General features: G+C 33.5%; 1 protein-coding gene across 2 annotated transcripts in view; it reads right to left on the reverse strand.

The window, feature by feature from the left end:
• The window catches only part of LOC143051536 (uncharacterized), a 202,662-nt gene that overhangs the window by 12,216 nt on the left and 169,977 nt on the right, over positions 1-20,469 (reverse strand). For both annotated transcript variants that reach the window (XM_076224428.1, XM_076224429.1), the window contains 5 exons: positions 19,856-20,344; positions 17,412-17,518; positions 14,923-15,376; positions 3,115-3,887; positions 1,838-1,868 (listed from right to left, as the gene is read on the reverse strand). In XM_076224428.1, the coding sequence (XP_076080543.1) occupies positions 1,838-1,868; positions 3,115-3,887; positions 14,923-15,376; positions 17,412-17,518; positions 19,856-20,344 (1,854 nt within the window). The remainder of the gene's footprint in view (positions 1-1,837; positions 1,869-3,114; positions 3,888-14,922; positions 15,377-17,411; positions 17,519-19,855; positions 20,345-20,469) is intronic.

Genomic DNA, 20,469 nt, shown 5'->3' on the forward strand with positions numbered 1-20,469 from the left:
ATTATCAAACTAGTAAGTTCATAATCCATGTTTCAATGAGAACTATGAACTGAGTCTGCATTTCATATTATTACGATCGTTATGAAAACACGACTCGAGTAAGGCATGTTAGAATTATGTAAATATTATTACTTGTGTTTGTCAAACAGCTTCTATAATATGACTTATGTGTTACCTTTATACCTACTAAAGTATTGATGTTGACAACATTGCAAACCATTTTTTATATCTACCTATAAAATCTAAACACTCTATAACTAAGCAATTTTCAGTTACATTTATCTTAAGACATACATGCAGTTTAATGTTCCAAATTATACGATTATAAAACACCAATTTCTACAACAATGCTCTCCAACGTCGAACTTTATTTGGTCTGATAAACTCTGTTAGAATCGAGCGTCACTGATGAGTTTTTGTCGAGGAAACGAGTGTCTGGCGTAAAAACAAAATGTAATCCTGGTATCTATGATGAGTTTATTATAGGGACAATAGAATCAAAATCAAAAAAAAAAATCACATCCAAACTGTACATGAGTTAACTCCCTATTAATAAATATGCCTTGTCTTGTCATATCAAGTTATATACAATAACATAACAATGCCTTTTTTTGCGCTATAAAACCAGATTTAATCCACCATTTTCTACATTTGAAAATGTCTGTACTAAGTCGGGAATATGACAGTTGTTGTCCATTCGTTTGATGGGTTTTATCATTTGATTTTGCCATTTGATTAGGGACTCTCCATTTTTAATTTTTTCCTTGGAGTTTAGCATTTTTGTGATTTTACTTTTTAGTAAACATCCTAACAATATTGGTAAGCAAGCCAACCAACTTTGAACCAACATGGAGTAGTGAAATCATGAAAAAAACAGTAAAGGTTTATATGCTAGTCAACTCTTATATATATCATGCATATAAACTCATCCTAGATACCAGGATTATTTTGGGATTTACGCCAGACGTGCGTTTCGTCTTCAAAATATTGACTTGCTGTCTCATCAGTAACGCTTGAATAATTGGTGATATTTTTTTGTGTTAATGGAACACAAAGATAGCCGATATACATTTCAATTCCACAAATGTTTAGAAACTGGATTATTGTGAATCTTACTTATGTTTTGTATTTATGTTATCAGCTCACAATATAACTTAAAGTCATAAGAAACCTCAAATAAAAAAAAAATAATGCATATGTTGTTTTATAACTCAATGGATAGTTTTCATTATAAAACTTATGTAAATATACTTTTTTCTGAAGAAAATTCTTTAATTTATTCATATTTAGAAGAAGTTTACTTTATTTTAATTGCTTTCTTCCAGGAAGCAATTCCCCCCGACATATTTTCTGTATGCAAAGTGACCACAGTGTGACCCATCTCGTAAAAATCCCGTGATCACAATACGCATGGATGTCCTTAAAATAGACTAGTATCTGAATTTACATGTTAAACACGTGCTCAATTTCCATGCTTTTTTTGTTGATTTTTTGTCGATTGTTGACAAACAGGTGACAATCGTTAAACTTCGGCTTCAAAACACAAACTTGCCTGCCATATTTTGACAGCAACACTGACCGATTAAAAAAAAAATTGACGATTATACGAAATTTACACGTATAAAAAAATAAAAAAAATCGTGCACAGAAGACTAACCTTAGGATGTTTGTATGCATTGGTTCAAGAATTGGAAGAACATTATTTTTCACCGGTCACTCGTTTCTTATGACTTTAAATGGAAATGAAATATACTCCTAAGATACATAATTTACCCGCGAAGGAATTATGATATTTTTGAGATCTTTTAACAGAAAAAGAAATAGTCGATACATTTACCTGGACAACTAGGATCACACTGCATTTGTTCCTATAAGGAAAAAAAAAACCTTTTTATTATTCTACAAGTATTCGTAGCTAACGTAATCTGGCTAACATACCAAGAAACAAAAACAGAATCTGCTTCGAAGTTATATGTTATTATAATGTTAGACTAGTGTTGATTACCAAACTATGTTGAACAAATTTAAATCAAGCCACAATTTGTATGTGCCTGTCCCAAGTCAGGAGCCTGTATTTTCGTTGTTGTAATTTGTTGGGTGTACATCCTACTATTCAAGCCACAATTTGTATGAGCCTGTCCCAAGTCAGGAGCCTGTATTTTTCGTTGTTGTAATTTGTTGGTGTACATCCTACTAGTTTTTCATTCTTTGTTTTATGCATGAATCAGTTCGTTAGTTTTCACTTTTGAACTGTTTTACATCTGTCTTTTCAGGGCCCTTTATAGTTGAATATATGGTATGTTTTTTTCTGATTAGGGAAAGCCATACAATGACCTGCGACTTTGTCATTTGGTCTCTGGTGGAGAGCTTTCTCATTGGCAATCATACAACATCGTCTTGTTTTCATATTAATCATAATATTTGGAATTACAAAGTTACACCAATGAGGCTACAACACATACCTTTATGTGACTTTTTTGTTTTGCGACCTTTTAATACACTGATTGTGTTGTCCTACCTATTATGACATTTTGAGTAACTGTAAATTTGCATGGTGGTTGATGCTGACATAACAGAAGAACATCATCATGTATAGCAACTGGTCTCTTTTTGTAGTTCGAAAGATTCTCTCAGTTTTGTGTCTTTTACTTCAGTTTGTAAGTTGTAAATGATTTTTCGAGATTTAATCATTCTGCTCAATATGTCTGCGCCTAATGTATACTATTCATTACACTGTGTCTGTGAATTGCAGCACATTAATTAGGGGTTTTATCAAATAACTGCTACACTGGCATTGCTGTTAATTATACTCGAAGAAGTTACGAAAAATTAACAGATAGAAAGCTAGAGTTGAAAAAAATTTATTGTTTATCATACTGATGAATAAAATTGTCCTTGTATTTTTTTTTTCTTTTATGTTTCAGCTTTAAATTTTGCGATTTGATAGGGGACTTTCCATTCTGAATTTTCCTTGGAGTTCGGTATTTTTGTATTTGGTTTTTTTATTTATTTCTTTATAAAGAAACAAACCAACTATATCATGTTCATAAATATCTGTCTTTTATGCATCATAAGAATTATTCAATATGAACATAATTAAAGTAAAGTACATACCATTTTCTGATTCCAAACTCTCCAGTTGTGTTTAATGTTTTCACCATGTTCGCAAAGACATTCCTCTGTATCTACAACCATATTTTCTTCTGGAGTAAAACAGTTTAGTTTTGAGCAGGAATACTCAGTGTGGAATGGTAACTTGTTGTTGGCTTTACAATGGATAGTTGACTGATAAAATTCAGATATTCTCTCCAAAGTAACAAACAAACAATCCCGGACACTGGTGGCTATATCAGGTATAATCAGGCCCTTGGAGCGCTTGTGGACAAGGTACAGTAAGATCTTATTTCCTTCTACACAGACAGCAATATCATGCTCTTTATCAAATGATAACCCAACAAACCCAGAAAACATAAGTTTCCGTCCTTGGTATTCTTTTAATGTCCACATACTCAGACATGCACATATTAGACGGTTTGGTAAGGCTGGAGGTATGATGGTTCCTTTGAAAACAAAGGCCAAACTTACAGTCCTCTCTGGTGTACATTCTTGTGTCAAGTAATCTGTATTATTTCTTTGTGTAAGCATACAGGGTACAAAGAAGTTTTCTATTGGTAGACGACTTCCTGTTTTTGTATCATATCTCCGTTGTTCGGATACGATATCTAGATGTATCAGCATATCAAATATGTACTCTTTAAAAGGTAAAATCTGACGGAATTCTTCTTGTTCCCAAATCTGGTAGAGGTCTACTTTTTGTATCATTCCATTTTCAGACATCTTTTTGAAGGTTTTCCTTGTTTTATTTTCTTTGGGCCAAAATGCAACATCTATAAAAATGAAACAAAGAATATGTTATCAGATTTAAAATATAGTTTAAATTATGAGGTAATACCGGTCTATAAAAGCTACATGATAAAACAATTTGTATCACTCATTTAGATCATCACTGGAAAAAACAATTTATCCTCATATTTCAATTAAATGTCCTTTATATCAGAACACATTTTTTTTGGTCTAGTCTGTTATAACGGGATTTGGTGATCAAAGTTGAATCATTTCCCATTTAGAAGAAAATCATCTGAAACAAGGCTTGCATGTGCTGTGGGAAAACTGCTAGATTTCAAATGTTTGCATGGTTTGTACATGTTTTCTGTAGGAGAAACACTACGAATGTTGTATGGCAGTCATCCATGATGACATCTTGTCAGTCAATTACTGTCTTCATATTTTTTCCAGCTTTTAGCACAATTTTTCGGTATAAAGTCTACTCCTTAGTTATTATTTATTCTAAGTCAAAAAATATTTTGAATGTTTATTACCTTGATTTAATACACATGTACATTCCTTTTGGGGTGGGTGATTTTTTAGTTTTGAGGTAAGTTCCCAAGCTGTGATCTTGTATATAAAGAAGACATTTATGTTAAATACACTGAATGTGATTTTTTTCTTTGCAATACTGGTTATTTGAAGATTTCCCATTAAGTTTTGTCTTTATCAGTTTAATAAATTTAGAGAATTTCATCCTAATGTAAGACTACATCTACAGCGATTTGAGCAAAATGTCTTAAAAAAATTCAAACCATGCCGCATCATGATAGAATATAGTGTGGACCAATAAATGATCAAAATATCCATCTCAGTAAAAATGATTCAATATGATATTAAAGATATCTAAAAAATGGTAAACAGCACACAATTACCTCTGTGTTCTCATTTATAAGGTACTTTTAGTTCATTTATATCTCTCATTCCCTCTAACTTTTAAGACTAAGAACTATTACTTATTTATGTTAGAAATGTGATAATGAATGCGTAATTGTATTGTTAAACCTGAATGAACTATACATATAAAAGTTAACTGACTCCATGGAGGGCTCAATAAGTTTTTACGTAAAACTGAAATTTACGTGCAATTCCAGAGAGAGACATGTAATGCTTCCCTATTAGTAATTAGTTATTTATTTTCAGTAGTCAGGCTTTTATAATCCCTATACATCACCACCTGACTATGGTGTAAGGGGTTTGATATATAAAACAAACAAACATGAATAATTGATTACATTGTTTTTTTACCAGTAGTAAATAATGTATTGTTACTGCTTCAAAAGACTTTCATTTACATATTACAGTATATTCCTTAAAGAGCAACTTAAAAAGATGTTTTCTTGTAAAACCCAAAATAGGACATTTAAAGAAAAAGTCAAAATAAGCTCCCCAAAACTCTGTGTCAGGCTTGCTCAGCCTATTAATATTAATGGTAGAGCCTCATTTTAATGCAAATTTTTTACAAATGTGTTTTGAGACTTAATCCACTTACTATATTTCAGGATTGCAAATTTTCAGTGAAAAATAATGAAATATAGAAAAATGAGAGTTCATTACAGGTCAAAGGTGCATGTGCAGCTTCTCTCAATAGGGTTAATATCACCATTGTTTTTTTCTCCTTTTAGTCTTTGTTAAATTGACATTTAAAAAAAACGGTTTCAGAATTCATCTTGGTTAATTGGCATGAGTAAAGTTTTATTCTGTCCAGTCAAACTTTTCGTATAAGATTTCATTGCATATAAGATCACCAATCAAATCCCCCCCTTTTTTTCCTGTTTACAAGTTTAAGTAACCATGTCATCTAGAGTTTCCAAAATATTCTATAAAAGCACAAACAAAGAATGGTGCTTCTTAAGCCCCAAAATATATTTGAAGGACCCAGAATTATTTTTTTTGCAGTGAAATGCAAGGTTATTTTTCTACAGCTGTTAAATTCAAGGGAATACTTTTGTTGAACCTGTTTCATAGGAAACCAGATGTGTCGTTCTATGATTTGATGGTTTTACATCCAAAAGTTCAATAACTGATCACTGGATTGATCATAGATAATTTTACATCCAAAAGTTCAATAACTGATCACTGGATTGATCATAGATAATTTTACATCCAAAAGTTCAATAACTGATCACTGGATTGATCATAGATAATGTATCTCTAACAGACAAATATGATATTTTAAAATAGGGGTCAAATATATCACAGGGAAATTCATACTCATAAACTGACATCGCCATGGCTAAAAAAGAAATAGACAAACAGACAAATTTGATATTATAAAAAAGGGGTGAAATATACACAAGGCACATTCAAATTCATAAACTGACATCGCCTTGGCTAAAAAAGAAAAAGACAAACAGACAAATAAGATATTATAAAATAGGGCGAAATATACCAGAGGGACATTTAAACTCAAAAACTTACATTGCCATGGCTAACAAAGAAAAACACAAACAGACAAATATGATATTATAAAATAGGGGCGAAATATACCAGAGGCACATTCAAACTCAAAAACTGACATTGCCATAGATACGACATAATCCGTTATCATCTGTGAAATGAATATTGCATAACAGTCAACCAACTCGTGATGGTGTCCGTAAAAATTACTTTCAACTTCACCGGTTGGAACTATTGGTTTAATTTAGTAGGAATTTCATTTAAATCTGTGTATAAAACTTGTTGTATCTTTTGACAAATATTTCAAAAATGGGGACCAATGAATAGTTTGTAACACTAGTTAGGCATCAATATGGGCACTTATACCGACTTTCAGACAATTGATTAATCCAGGATATCTTCCATCAAAATACAAGTTTCATTTAAATCTGTGTATAAAACTTGTTGTATCTTTTGACAAATATTTAAAAAATGGGAACCAATGAATAATTTGTAACACTAGGAATCAATATGGGCACTTATACCATTTTGCAATTGTGTTTCATTTGTGGTCAAAATGCATTGATCCTGCAACAAAATTGAAAATAAAAACATGGAATGCGTTTAAGAGACCAAAATGCAGAAAACAATCAAAGGCCACCAACACATAAAAAAAATCTCGCAACGGGAGTTGTGCATCAGCTGGTCCCTAAACAATAATGTATGTTAGTTTAGTGAAACTGAATGTCACACTAACCACGTCTACATTCACCTTCTATAAAAAGCCTAGCATACGAGTTTCAGTTTAAATATATAAAAACTACACATTGTCTCAAAACATAATTGTGTTGGTAATCAACTACACGTTGTCTCAAAACATAATTGTGTTGGTAAACAACTACACATTGTCTCAAAACATAATTGTGTTGATAATCAACTCATAATGATATAGAACTACTTGCATTCTCAAAGTTTTTTAGCATTGTTCAAATATATTTTATATTTTGAAACCATGTAGTTCTATTAGTGCGGTGACTGAAGGAAGATTTTTTTTACTTTAATCTCCCCACCGAACACACACCTATATAATATATCATCGAAAGAGGAAACCTTATGCTATAACATTATGCCTGTCGTCAATACTTCATATGGTCACAATTTTTTTTAATTGAGGTCAAAGGTCATATGCGCCAATCTGTGAAAATTTTGAAGGGTTTCAATTTTGACATTTATTTCTATTTCTAATCTCTACCTCAATACAAACGATACTGTTTAAGCTTTAGGAATGTTTGTTATTATACACAAACATTAATCATAACACTTTTTTTTATAAAAAATGTCCGTAAACGACGTTTTATTGACAAAACTGCAAAAATCCAGTTTTCAACTCATGAAATCAATAAAAAATCAGATTTGGTATGATTGTTAACGAGACTTCTCTCCAAAATTACCATCTGACACATTAGTTAATACTTATGTGGCACCGACCTGCATTCATCAATGATTAAAACCTATACTGCTTTGTCTTCAATTTCCAAAATAACAAATGTATACGAATGATGTAACATCCTAATAAATGAACAAAATAAATTAAGAAAACACACACAAATATAGCATTAAGAAAGAAACAACAACCACTGCATACCAGGCTCAGGTCTTGAGAAAGACACATACCGAATGTGGCGGGGATTAATTATTTTGGAGGCACACCAACCCTCCTAGAACTTGAAACTTTGTGCACCAGCTAGTGCAACAAGCAACACATTTACGCGTTATCTCCGTCATCTTCATTTTCAGCAAGATTCACAAGACGTGTATTAATATTTTTACACATTTCACTTGCCTGGCATGGACACAGGTCTGTACATGGAAGGTTCTGCCCAAAGCAAACACATTCTTTTGAGCATACAGATTTTCCTTTACAAGTACAAACAAGGTCTTGTAGGAAGTCCGAGGACATTTGTCCCTCGAAAAACACAGGCTTCAAACCATCCTTATCAATCCATCCAAAATTTAACGGAGATCTAATAGGTGGTTTTGGGAGGTGCGATGACATCCATATGTTTGTCTGCAAGGATGCTCGGAGCAAATGTTGTGTAAATGTTGATCCACAGGGGGGAAGCTTGGCCAGAGACGCATCTTTAGTTGTCGCTAGTTTTACACGCATTTTATTAAGGTCACTATGAAGGTTTTTGAATTTACCCTTTTGGTCATACAGCATAGCAACGAACTTTCTTGCAACTGAAACAGATTCCACAACATCACAGTTTGCCAGGCTTACTAAATCGGACACATCACAACACACCTGCTTCAGAACTTTGAAAACCGTTTTTTTACCTTTACCAAACATTGCCGATGTGGTGTCACATCCTGAAATTGCATGCACTGCAGGTAAACATTGACTAACGATGGAATTCAAAGAATTGCATAGTTCATGTATAGGTATAAAACGTCTTGCATCTTTGGTGCTCGTTACAGTTCCTGTTTCAAACCATAGTTCTGTTGTGTTTTTCATAGAAGAAAAGTAGTGGACACAAAGAACTATAACATCCGTGTCAGGGGATTTCACTATGATCCTGCCTTTCAAGTTACCACTACCAAACTGTTTATCAGCATAGATTGCGTGCAAAATCATACGAGTATCAGCTTCTTCATGCGTACTGTAAATATCAACGCAGTCTTTGACAGTTTTATTACAAATGCGTTTTACGATTTGAGGATCGGAAAAAGTTCCAGCTAACGTAAGTTCATTATTATTTACTAGTGCATTAGGATTTTTTGTGTGGTAACCAACTATAAAGCTACCAAGAAACTGGAGCAATGCTTGCTTATTTTCGTTAGAAGATAAAAACTTTTTCCAGTCTGGAAGGGATCGACCTTCGATTATTTGGAAAACCTTTGCTGTAAAGTGTGATCTACGATCACGTTCCGCGGCTTTGATAGAAAGTTTGACGTCATATCTGTCAAAGACATCAACAACGGAAGATGCTTTTGAAAAGCCGCGGAGCTGAGATTGAACGATCTCTGTCCCAATGTCACCAAAAGTTTTCAAATTTTTAGCATTGATACACTGGATAAGAGCCATACCATCCCTTATCAAAACGGTAAGCGATTTATCGAAGTCGGGGAGAGAGTGACAATATGACGTCTCGTTTTCGAGTTGATGGCAAAGATCGGCTTTACATGATTTTCTCATGGTTCCATCATCATGAAAAAGGGCTGTAGGGATTGGTCCAATCGGAAATGACAACACCTTTTCAACAGTGACGTCATCTCGACTATTTGCTAACACCAACGCTCGACGGAACACGAGTTCAGGATTGATATGAAGATTCAAAATTTCACCAGTCCTACATTTCAATTTTTTTTTTTTCGTTAGGTCTTCAAATGATTTTAACTTTGACCGAGGGATAGAACCAAAGAAACTACGAACCTTGCCTTCACAAAAAGCCCCGTCAATAAATGATTTTGCCATTGTGTTACCATCATTAACAGCTGACGTCTAAGAGGCCTGTATGTCTTTTGAAGCGTGCATTCCAGTAGAAATGTTTATTAGTGATGGTGGATGGAGTTCTGTGGCAAACGGGTCAGTCATTGTTTCTAGAACATGGTCTAAAATTTTCTGAACTTGTTCTTCATCTCGAATCAAAGCTGTTGGCTTAACCTCATCATGCTCAATGCGTTTGTCATTGATGCAACCAGACCGAGTTTTCATTTCTGACGTAAAGTCTGCAAGCACATGTCGAGTTAAAGACCATCTCATCAGAGCTGGCTTTTGTCGTGTTATGCCACTGATGCCACCACAACCTTTAGAATCTTTAATGACAGATTTTTCAGTTGCCATGTCACTCCATACTCCTTTGAACTTTCCAGGCTTCTTGTGTATCGAAAACTCACCTCGTTGAAATGCTAATTCTACATCTAGTGGTAATGATAACATATCTAGCAGGTAGACAGGTAGCCATCTTGAGTAGTTGATCCTATTTGTAACATATATATAGGGCAACATTGCAGCAGTAGAGCTTAAGTGAAGGGACCAATTTCCCTCTCTTTCTGATCTAACATTTTGTAGAAGTATGTCAATGGCTTCCAAAAACATGTTCCAGAACAAACATGTGGGGGAATTTTCAAAACCCCAAATCCGGAACTCTTCAGTCAAAGGCAAAATGTTTGTTTAAAAAAAAAATTTCACCTCAGCAAAATGTTTGGCTTCTACAGTTTTCCCTGCCTGAAACATTGACATAAACGTGGAAAAAAGGGTCAATGTATTTTCTGGAAGTTTTTCAATCTTATCATTAAGCCAACGAAAGAATGCTCCAAACCACAAAGAGCAAATTGCCTCGTAAACTAATGTTAGGCCTCTTACTGCACGGTTAAACTGTTTCCCGCATAACATCTGATCCACAGTTGCAGCAGCATACACAGATGAATCAACTAACAAATCACGAAGACCACCATCGCCCCATAATTTACAAATTGCAGCAATAAAACACGATAATGTGTGAAATCCACCCATTCGTAAGACATGGCAGTCAAATGTTGTTGGCAAAGCCCACTTTACTTGCTGAGCAATTGCATACAGTTGTTGGTCAAATGTCTGGATAGCATGATCTTGTCCTATAGACTTGGTCATGTCCAAGCATTTTTTCATGGTAGTAAATACTGTAGACATATCACTTGGCTTTGAGTCAATTATGGGTGGGTATGAAACAACTGAATATTCTGTGCTAACTTCTGAAAGAGTGCTATTGTACCCACTCCAGAAAGGAAGCTGGGGAGTGTCAGATGGTAATGCAAAGGGTAATTCAAGTACACCTCTAGAAAAAAATCTCAATAGCACCCATAACATATCATGTGAATTTGTTCTATCTGTGGCGCAAAGTGAAATTTTTCCATAAGCATTAGGAACTCGGGGTGGTTCTGTTCTATTTTTTGGTTTATGGAAAATAACACAATTCATCATGGACATGGCATCCTCGGTCAGTGTCAAAGATCTCTCATTAACACGTTTTATCTTAACTGGTTCAATGGACGATTCTTTGGAATTACTGACTTGGAAAACTGTCCGTGCCATTGAATGAAATGTGTTTTTTCCATCTATGGTTTCCGTATTTAAATCTATGTTATCGGCACCTTCTTGAACAAGACCACCACCATTTGCAACATGGGAAACATTATAGGGAACGTACACACCATCTTGGATTCGCTCAATTTCATGATTGGCAACACTTGTCAGATACCGTCGAACTTCACTATACGAAGCACAAAATCCATTTGCGTTCAATGTTTCAACAAGGTGTTTCGAACCAAACTCATGATACACTTGTAAGGCCAATCCTAAATGAAAAGGAGTAAAACTGTTTTTGGCCACAGAAACAATAGACTCGACAATCGCCAAGCATTTACGCAATTTATCGGGTGCCACTTCTTGTGAATATGCTTGGTTGTATGCAGTATCGTCAAGTAACCATGAAATGAATTTCAATAAAGACGAAGGCATTGACTGCATTGAAGAAGGAAGAGACAATTCATCCGAAGTTCGATAATCGTCTGTGGAAATCTGTAGAGTTTCGATGTCTTTCCTTAATATACTTGCGGCGGAATGCAATATCTGTTCGTTATTTGGGTCTATTAAAGTTGAAATTGATGCCTGCATTTCTGAGATTTTGAGGTTAGTTTTTAATTGGCTAGCAGCTGATATGGCATCTCCAATAGTTATGTTGCTACTGAATATGTTAGACTTACCCTGACCCTGTTGTGTTTGTATGACAACTGAGTTCCTATAAAAATCAATGAGTTTAGACTGCAACTTCTAATTAGAATATTTTAGATTAGAATTAGGAGGAAGGAAAGATCTGTATTTATCAAGTAACGTTGTCATGAGGAATGCTTTTTTCTCCTCCATTAAATCATTGTCAATAGCCAATATAAAATTTGTAAAAGCAGTCTTGTGATGTGAGATTTCTACTTCAACGGGTTCAGATTTTTGTATTTTCGTTTTTAGCAAATATTTTGTAATGCAACCAGAATGATAAAGTGCTTGAAGTTTAAAAGATTGATGGGAAATAATTTCAACTTTTAAATCATCGTCATTGCTTTGCGCCACGGATAAAACATTCTTGATACGCTCATCTGATTGAAACTTGCGTAGTTTTCGATCTTTCTTAAAGGTTTTCTTGCAACAAAAAATACAAGAGCTCCAGTCGAACGATTGCATTCTCGAACGCGTACAAACCCCGGAAACTGAGGGGCAGCAGTCTGATAATTGTCTGTCGTCATTATATGTCAGACAAGTAGCTTCATCACTCTTAAAGGGGGAACAATTATGTTTACTTGTGTAACTTTTATAGCAGGACCGATGGTAAACTGTCTGCATTTCTTCAAATGCACAAGTATCAAATGAACCAAATTCATCTAGAACCCTGCTGTACATCTCATCCAATCTTTTATTCATTGCAGAAACAAAAGTAGACTTACCTATACTTGTGAATTGCCTCAAACGTTCAGTCGATGGTTTTTGGCATATTAAGCAATGCATGAAATTTGACGACTTTCGTCTTTTCTTAGGACTAGAAGGGGCAAGTTTCAACGGACTTGACGAATCGTACATGTCGCGGAATTTTAACTGAAACTATCCGTCAGTTATTTAGTTTTTTACAGTAACAATTTTCTGACAAAGTATATATTTGATGTTTTATAACAAAAAAATAGAATATAAACATATACAAACAAACTATGTACCATATACTAGTGCACGTAATTGAAAATATTTGTATATAATAGCGAAAAATGTAGCAATTTCATATATATCAGTTGAGAGTAAGTATTGACCATAAGGTTTAATAATACGAAAAAACGTAATGGAAGAGAATTGATCAAGTTCCGTGTTGAAATTTAAGTTTTGTAGTCAATTCTTTTTCCTATGATATCTAAAGGCCTTTTCATATTTAGGGTCCGAAATTTTTATCAGTAACTTGTTTTATAAAGTACTTTATGGTTAAAATATTATTGAATAGTTTTGTATACTACTATAAAGAGGAAACTAAAGTTTGTGTCTGAATTTGCAAATAAAATTACCTCAATTTTCAACAGTCAAAATTAAGTCAAATTATTAAATTAAAATAAAATAAAATACTGAACATAATAGTTCGACATATGATTATAACTTAAAAAAAATATATCAATTAATTGTAAACAAATATGTTCAAATTTTCATTTTGAAAAAGGGGGGTTGAAATATTTCAATATACTACTAGTCATTAAAACGACTTTTTAGAAAAATGTGACCATACGAACTTCTGACGACAGGGCAAAAAGTGAAGAAGATACATTTGTCTTCAAGTTAAGACCGTTTTTAGCCGTGTGTTATTCGGGGAGATTAAACTCGTTATCTAGACGACTTTTTACACTTCTGTCACCGCACTATATAGCTATACCGATACCTTTATACTTAATAAATATCAGTTTCAGTTTAAATTGAAAAAAAATCTATTTAATTTAAGTTGCATAGAATTTTGATGAAGTAAACTTAAGAAAGAGAACAGAAACGAAAAAATCTGCATTGTTTCCATTTGTAAGAAGCATAACTCTATAACGGTAAAAGGGAAGGCACCAAAATTCAAACTTGATTTTTGTTTAGTGGTAATAAGCATTTTGTATAGAATTCATAAAGTTTGGTTGAAGCAGGGACTTTCTATACTAACGGGACTAGTCACTTATAACGATATCTGTACACATTATCAGACTGATCTCTACAAACTACAAATAAACTATATGTTCAAATTTAACAAAAAATCGCTTTTATGAAATTTTATGCATTTTGTCACTGCAAACTGCTTTTCATGTTTTTCAAAAGATTTCTCGTCTTTTGAATATTGATCTTTAAACTTTGAGGAATTTGTTCGTGGAATTTTCAGTGGCCGCCATCTTGTGTGATATGGTAACCATTTTACACAACTGGGGTGTTCTTCAAAACGATACGTCTACTTTAGTACTTTATTATTCTGTCAAAATCTTATATTTTTTGTCATCTTAAATCGCTATTAATCAGATTTTATATATACAACTAATAATAATTATACAATTACAATGTACTGTGGAGTACGCAAATTACTACTAGCATCGTATATCAGAAATACGAAACTAAGTTTATTGTTGGGTGGTAGCTTTAAACAGGCGGCTGAGTAATCAGTTAAAATCAATAGAGACGAGTCCTGTTAGTATAGAAAGTGCCTGGTTGAGGCAAGCTTAAGTAAGGAAATGGAAACAAAAAAAATCAGCAATTTATCCATTTATAAAGGGACATAACTCTAGTATAGTAAAAGTGACGCCACACAATTCAAATTTGATCTTAGTATCTGAGTAAACTGCTCGGTTGCCTTCTATCGTTCATCACCAATTAAAAAAACAACTTTTCATTCAGAATTCTGTTAAAAAATTGCATGCATTTCACAATTATTAACACTGTGGATAAAAAAATATTAATCTTTTTACTAATATATTACATAAAAGTTCTCACATACCAACATAAATATTAGTATAGGATATTATCAAACAGTCTGTCACGCTCTAATAAAAGGTAGGTAAACACTTTTTGGATATTGGAACATTTTTACCTGCAATATATATATTCACTACACAATGAAAATACATACGCACCTGTGATAAAAGATCTCATAACTTCCACCATAAGAAGAGGGTTGATCATTACATTATCTCTCAGCTGGGGGGTATCGAAATAAACAATCTTCCCCAAAGAATGATGAAAATGTAGAAAATCAGTCAACTGCTCAGGGGACAGGACAGACACCTCGCTGATAGCATTTAATTCTTTAACTTCAGCCAATGACATTATTTGTTTTCCTTCTGCCACTAGTTCAGCGATCTCTAGCTCTAGTGGAACACAAGCATTGGGCATTCTTTCACCCCAGCATGGGTGGTCGAATGCAAGTTCTGTTATTGTTTTCTTCAGAACTTCTATTTCTGGGTCGGCTTGATCTTTGGCATTGACAAATATTAGAGGTCTAAGGACCAGATGATGTTTTCCCTCGTGGTCTTTAAACAACTCCTCAATTCCTCTGTCAAGCTCCTCACGTCTGGTCTCAATATTCTCCTGTTAAACATAAAAAGTTGACAGAATAATACACTGTAAAGAGACTGTATCGCACACCTGGTGATTTAAATGCATCTTCAATGGTGGAATAACAACAACAACAACAATACTTTATTTTAAGAGAGTTCTTTGTCTAATACGTTCTCCTATTTATTTGTATTGTAGTCCTGTAATATTATGTTGTCATTTCAATGTTATATTTAACATTGCCATTAAAGTGCAAGGTTTGGCATGCCACAAAACCAGGTTCAACCCACCATGTTTTCCTTTAAAAATGTCCTGTACCAAGTCAGGAATATGGCCATTGTTATATTATAGTTCGTTTCTGTGTGTGTTACAATTTAACGTTGCGTCGTTTGTTTTCTCTTATTTTTGAGTGTAAACTGACATTGCGATAAGACGTGTCACGGTACTTGTCTATCCCAAAATCTTGTATTTGGTTTTGATGTTATATTTGTTATTCTCGTGGGATTTTGTCTGATGCCTGGTTTCTGTTTGTGTTACAATGTAGTGTTGTGTCGTTGTTCTCCTCTTATATTAATGCGTTTCCCTCAGTTTTAGTTTGTTACCCCGATTTTGTTTTTTGTCCATGGATTTATGAGTTTGAACAGCGGTATACTACTGTTGCCTTTATTTACACAATTAGCTAATCTTCCCTGAGGCCCTCATCATGAAAAATCAAACAAAATGCAAACATATACATTGCATACATTAGTATAAAAAGTCAAGTATGATAATAATGTTCAATACAACTTGATAAAATGTGATGAAAAAATAAACATGATGACATAATCAGTTTTTAATATTATTCATACAGCTAGGTTGATTTCAATAAATGATCTGTTATAAATGTTGTATTTGAAAGAATTAACATTTGTAATATTTCTTCACGGTATTGGCGCAAAGTATTCCACATGAACGGTCTAGAATACATAATTTTTTTTTTGAACAATTCCGTTTTTGGTTTAGGAAGTATGATGTTTCCTTGAAAGGGCATCATTTTTAATGCACTTAAATGTCATCACAAACTTGTGATATCTTATTCTCTGTTCAACTGTCAACCAGTTTAAGTGTTTGAATAAGGGCGAAGAAGGAGCGAAAGGGTCGGTTTCTAGTATTAATCTAGCAGCTCTCTTTTGTAATTTTAATATCCTTTTTAAATCCTCACTGCTACAACTACTCCACACTAAACAACAATAATCAATTAGTGGCAAGATAAAACCATTATAGAATAATTTTCTGCATTTTAAATTTAGAAATTTTTTAATCTTTAATAGTAGATATAGTCTAAATGATATTTTTGAGCAGATCACATCAATTTGGTTTGTCCATGTGAGGGTAGGGTCAATTTCAATGCCTAAAAGACTTTCGCATGTGGAAGATTGTATCACTTGATTGTTAATAGTTAAACAACTCTCATTGTAATGTGGCTTTTCTCTTTGCTTCGTTCCAATAATCATATTTTTTGTTTTATTTTTATTGATGAACATATTGTCATCATTGCACCATTCCTCAACACCATGTAAATTTGTTTGTACCTTTGACTGTATAAACAGAAGGGGGCCTAATATGGAGCCTTGGGGGACACCATACTTGATATACAGTTTTTCAGAATGAGCATTACCAATTTGTACTTGTTGAAATAAAACTGACTTATAAAGAAAATACAAACTTTTACATTTAAACTTAGCAACTGTTTAAACTCAATAGACCATGACTAAGAGTGACACGGCAAAGAATCTCCATGAGATATATCAAATTGAATATTAATACAAATGCTAACCAATATCATTTTCTTATCTATAAGTGTTTCTTCATATATTCTACTCTAGTTATAGTCCCTGTAATCTGATCTTAAGTCTTTTACCCACAAATCAATTAGGACCTTGTTCTTTCGAAAGTGTAGCTTTATACGAAGTTTGGTCAAGTTAAGACATATGGGCATATTATCATTATGTAAGCAGTTTTTACACATTATTCAAGTGTTTCAAATGGCAATGACTTACTTCTATATTTCTAACATAAGATCACTCACCATTGGTACTTTGTCCTTGTGAGTGGCAACAAACAAGATTTTTGGAATGCCTGCATATACAACCTTACAATAGGTCAGGATGGAATTGACCCAATATTGCAAGAATACTACAAAATAAAATCAAAATCTGTCATAAAAAAAGTATAAACTAGAGGCTCTAAAGAGCCTGTGTCTCTCACCTTGGTCTATGTGAATATTAAACAAAGGAAGCAGATGGAATACAAATTCATGACCAAATTTAACAAGTAATTCCATTCCCCTACTTACTTTTTTAGGCATAAAATATAAGAAAATAAATCTGGATGGTGTATGAAGAAAAACTTCATCAAAACTACAATTTTTAGTCTTTGGGTATATATTTTGAGAAATCAGTATGTAAACATTCTAACATTAAATATGTTTTTTGGTTTACTCATTATAAAACAATCTGACTTTCTATAGGAAAACATTTTTTTAACATTGCTTAATGACTAGGCCGTGAATTTGACAATACCTTGATTAACTTACTTTTACAACAAATAAACATATTTTGACACAAGTAAGGATAACATTTGTTTTGCTGCTATTTAATACAAAGTTTTAACAAAAATAGAATTAAGGACCAAAACAACAATAGTGCACACACTGAAATTTCTCGCCTTCTTTACTAACCATTTATATTATGTTGATAGTCCTAAATATAAACTTTTACTACAACTATCACAAAAACTTAGCATGATCCAAGAAAATGAGGTCAAGGTCAGATAAACTAAACAGAAATACATGTACTCCTAACAATCATTCAATTCACTAAATGTAGTTGACCGGTCTGTCTACAAAGGACTACTCATCAGTGACGCTCGAATCCAAAAAAGTTAAAAAGGCCAAATAAAGTACGAGGTTGAAGAGCATTGAGGACCAAAATTCCTGAAAGTTTTGCCAAATACACCCAAGGTAATCTATTCCTGAGGTTGAAAAAGCCTTAGTATTTCAAAAATTCAAAAGTTTTGTAAACAGTTTATTTATAGATATGACCAAGAAAACTTAACATTGACCAATGAACCATGAAAAGGAGGTCAAGGTCAGATGAATCATGCCAGGCAGACATGTACACCGTACAATCAATCTATGCATTAAATATAGTCGAACTATTGCTTATAGTATCTAAGAAACAAACTTAACCATGAAAACTTAACATTGATCAATGATCCATGAAAATAAGGTCAAGGTCAGATGATACATGGAGACTGACATGTACATCATAAAATATTACCATACACCAAATATAGTTGACCTATTCTTGCTATAGCGCAATACTGTGCAATTGAAAATTTCTTGCTATTGCACAATACTTTTTATAATAATTCACATATCCTGTTTGGTGTGTATCTCCTGCCATATCATTATTATTTGCTTTTATATATATATATATCAGAAATACACAACTTAAAATAAAAAAAAATTAAAGAAAAATAAACTGAAAAAAAATCTCCCCCCCCCAAATTTTTTGAACCCCTTATGATTCATCACCCCAAACTCAATCCCAGCCTTCCCTTTGTGGTATAATACCTTGCAGTACAAATTTAGAGAGATCCATACACTTGAACACAAGTTATTGTCTGGAAACTAGAAAAAAAGCTTTTTTGTGTCCTTTTTGGTCCCAAATTCCTACACATTTAGGGCAGTTGCCCCAAACTCAAACCCAGCCTTCCCTTTGTGATATAGAACCTTGTAGTATAATTTCAGAAAGATCCATACACTTACACAAAAGTTATTTTCCTGAAACTAGAAAAATGTATGTTTTTTTAAACTTTTTGGCCGCTAATTCCAAAAATTTTGAGGCAATTACCCCCAATATCAATCCCAGCATTTCCTTTGTGATATGGAATCTTGTGGTACAATGTCAGAGAGATCCATACACTAACACACAAGTTATTGTCTGAAAGTTACAAAAATGCTTATTTTTGGTCCCTTTTTCCTTAAATTTTGGTACCATAACCCCTAAAATCAAACCCAACCTTCCTTTTGTGGTATTGAACCTTATGGTAATATTTCATAGAGATCCATTTCTTAAACTTAAGTTATTGTGCAAAAACCAATATGTCTTTCGACGACGCCAACGACGCCAACTTCATACCAATATATGACCGCAAAAATATAATGTTGTCTGTCAATAAATGCAACACTCTGTTCATGCTTATGATAAAATCATCAGCTCCTTTTTTGTGAGAATTTACTCATTCAAAATCTAAAGCACTTTCCGACGTACAAAAATTCAAACCTGGTATCTTTGATAAATATTATTGTCTTACCTCATATCAATGTTTCAAAATGTGAAGTTATGTAAACATTTAGATGTAGGCTTAAATATTTAGACAATTTTAATTGTTTTTTGAACTATCACCTTGCTGTCATAGAATTGTATCCTGTTTTCATTATCTGAGTGTAAATAACATGTGCATTACCTGCTGGCGTTGGCGTCATGTGCTGCCCTGGAAAACACATCACATCAGGGACCTGTTCATGCAAATCTTTGCTCCCATCAAATACTACAAGAAACAATGCCCGGAACGTCATGAAGGTCTGATGTGTTGTTAGATAAACATATTGTCCACCAAAATCCCAGAAGATAAGGCGTCCAACTTTCATCTTATACTTCCCACTTTTGAGGAACTTTTCCATTTTCTTTCTTATTTCTTCTTTAGTCATTCTTGTTCTCATTTTCTTTTCCATCTGTTTTACAGTGTGAGGCACGTTAGAGGATTTTGTTGAAGGTAGAGATTGTGCTGCTGCAGACTGTTCTGAGGGCAAAGAGGAAAGTGTAGCTTTGGCATAACCAGTTGGGCTTGTATCTGAAGCTTTGATGAACTTTTTGGTTAGTTCACTCTCCTCCTCTTCTTCCAGAGAGGTCATTAAAACCTTACTGTACACAACATCAAGGGCATTATAAGAGTCTGAAATTATATTTAATAAATCAGGCAAATCAAATCAAACTCAGCTGCAGGCTGTCAAAACGAAGTGAAGAATGTAAGAAAAAATCAGTAATTAAGATTAGAATGATATCTTATCAGGTGTTACA

Source organism: Mytilus galloprovincialis, chromosome 11 (assembly GCF_965363235.1).
Source record: "Mytilus galloprovincialis chromosome 11, xbMytGall1.hap1.1, whole genome shotgun sequence".
NCBI lineage: Eukaryota > Metazoa > Mollusca > Bivalvia > Mytilida > Mytilidae > Mytilus > Mytilus galloprovincialis.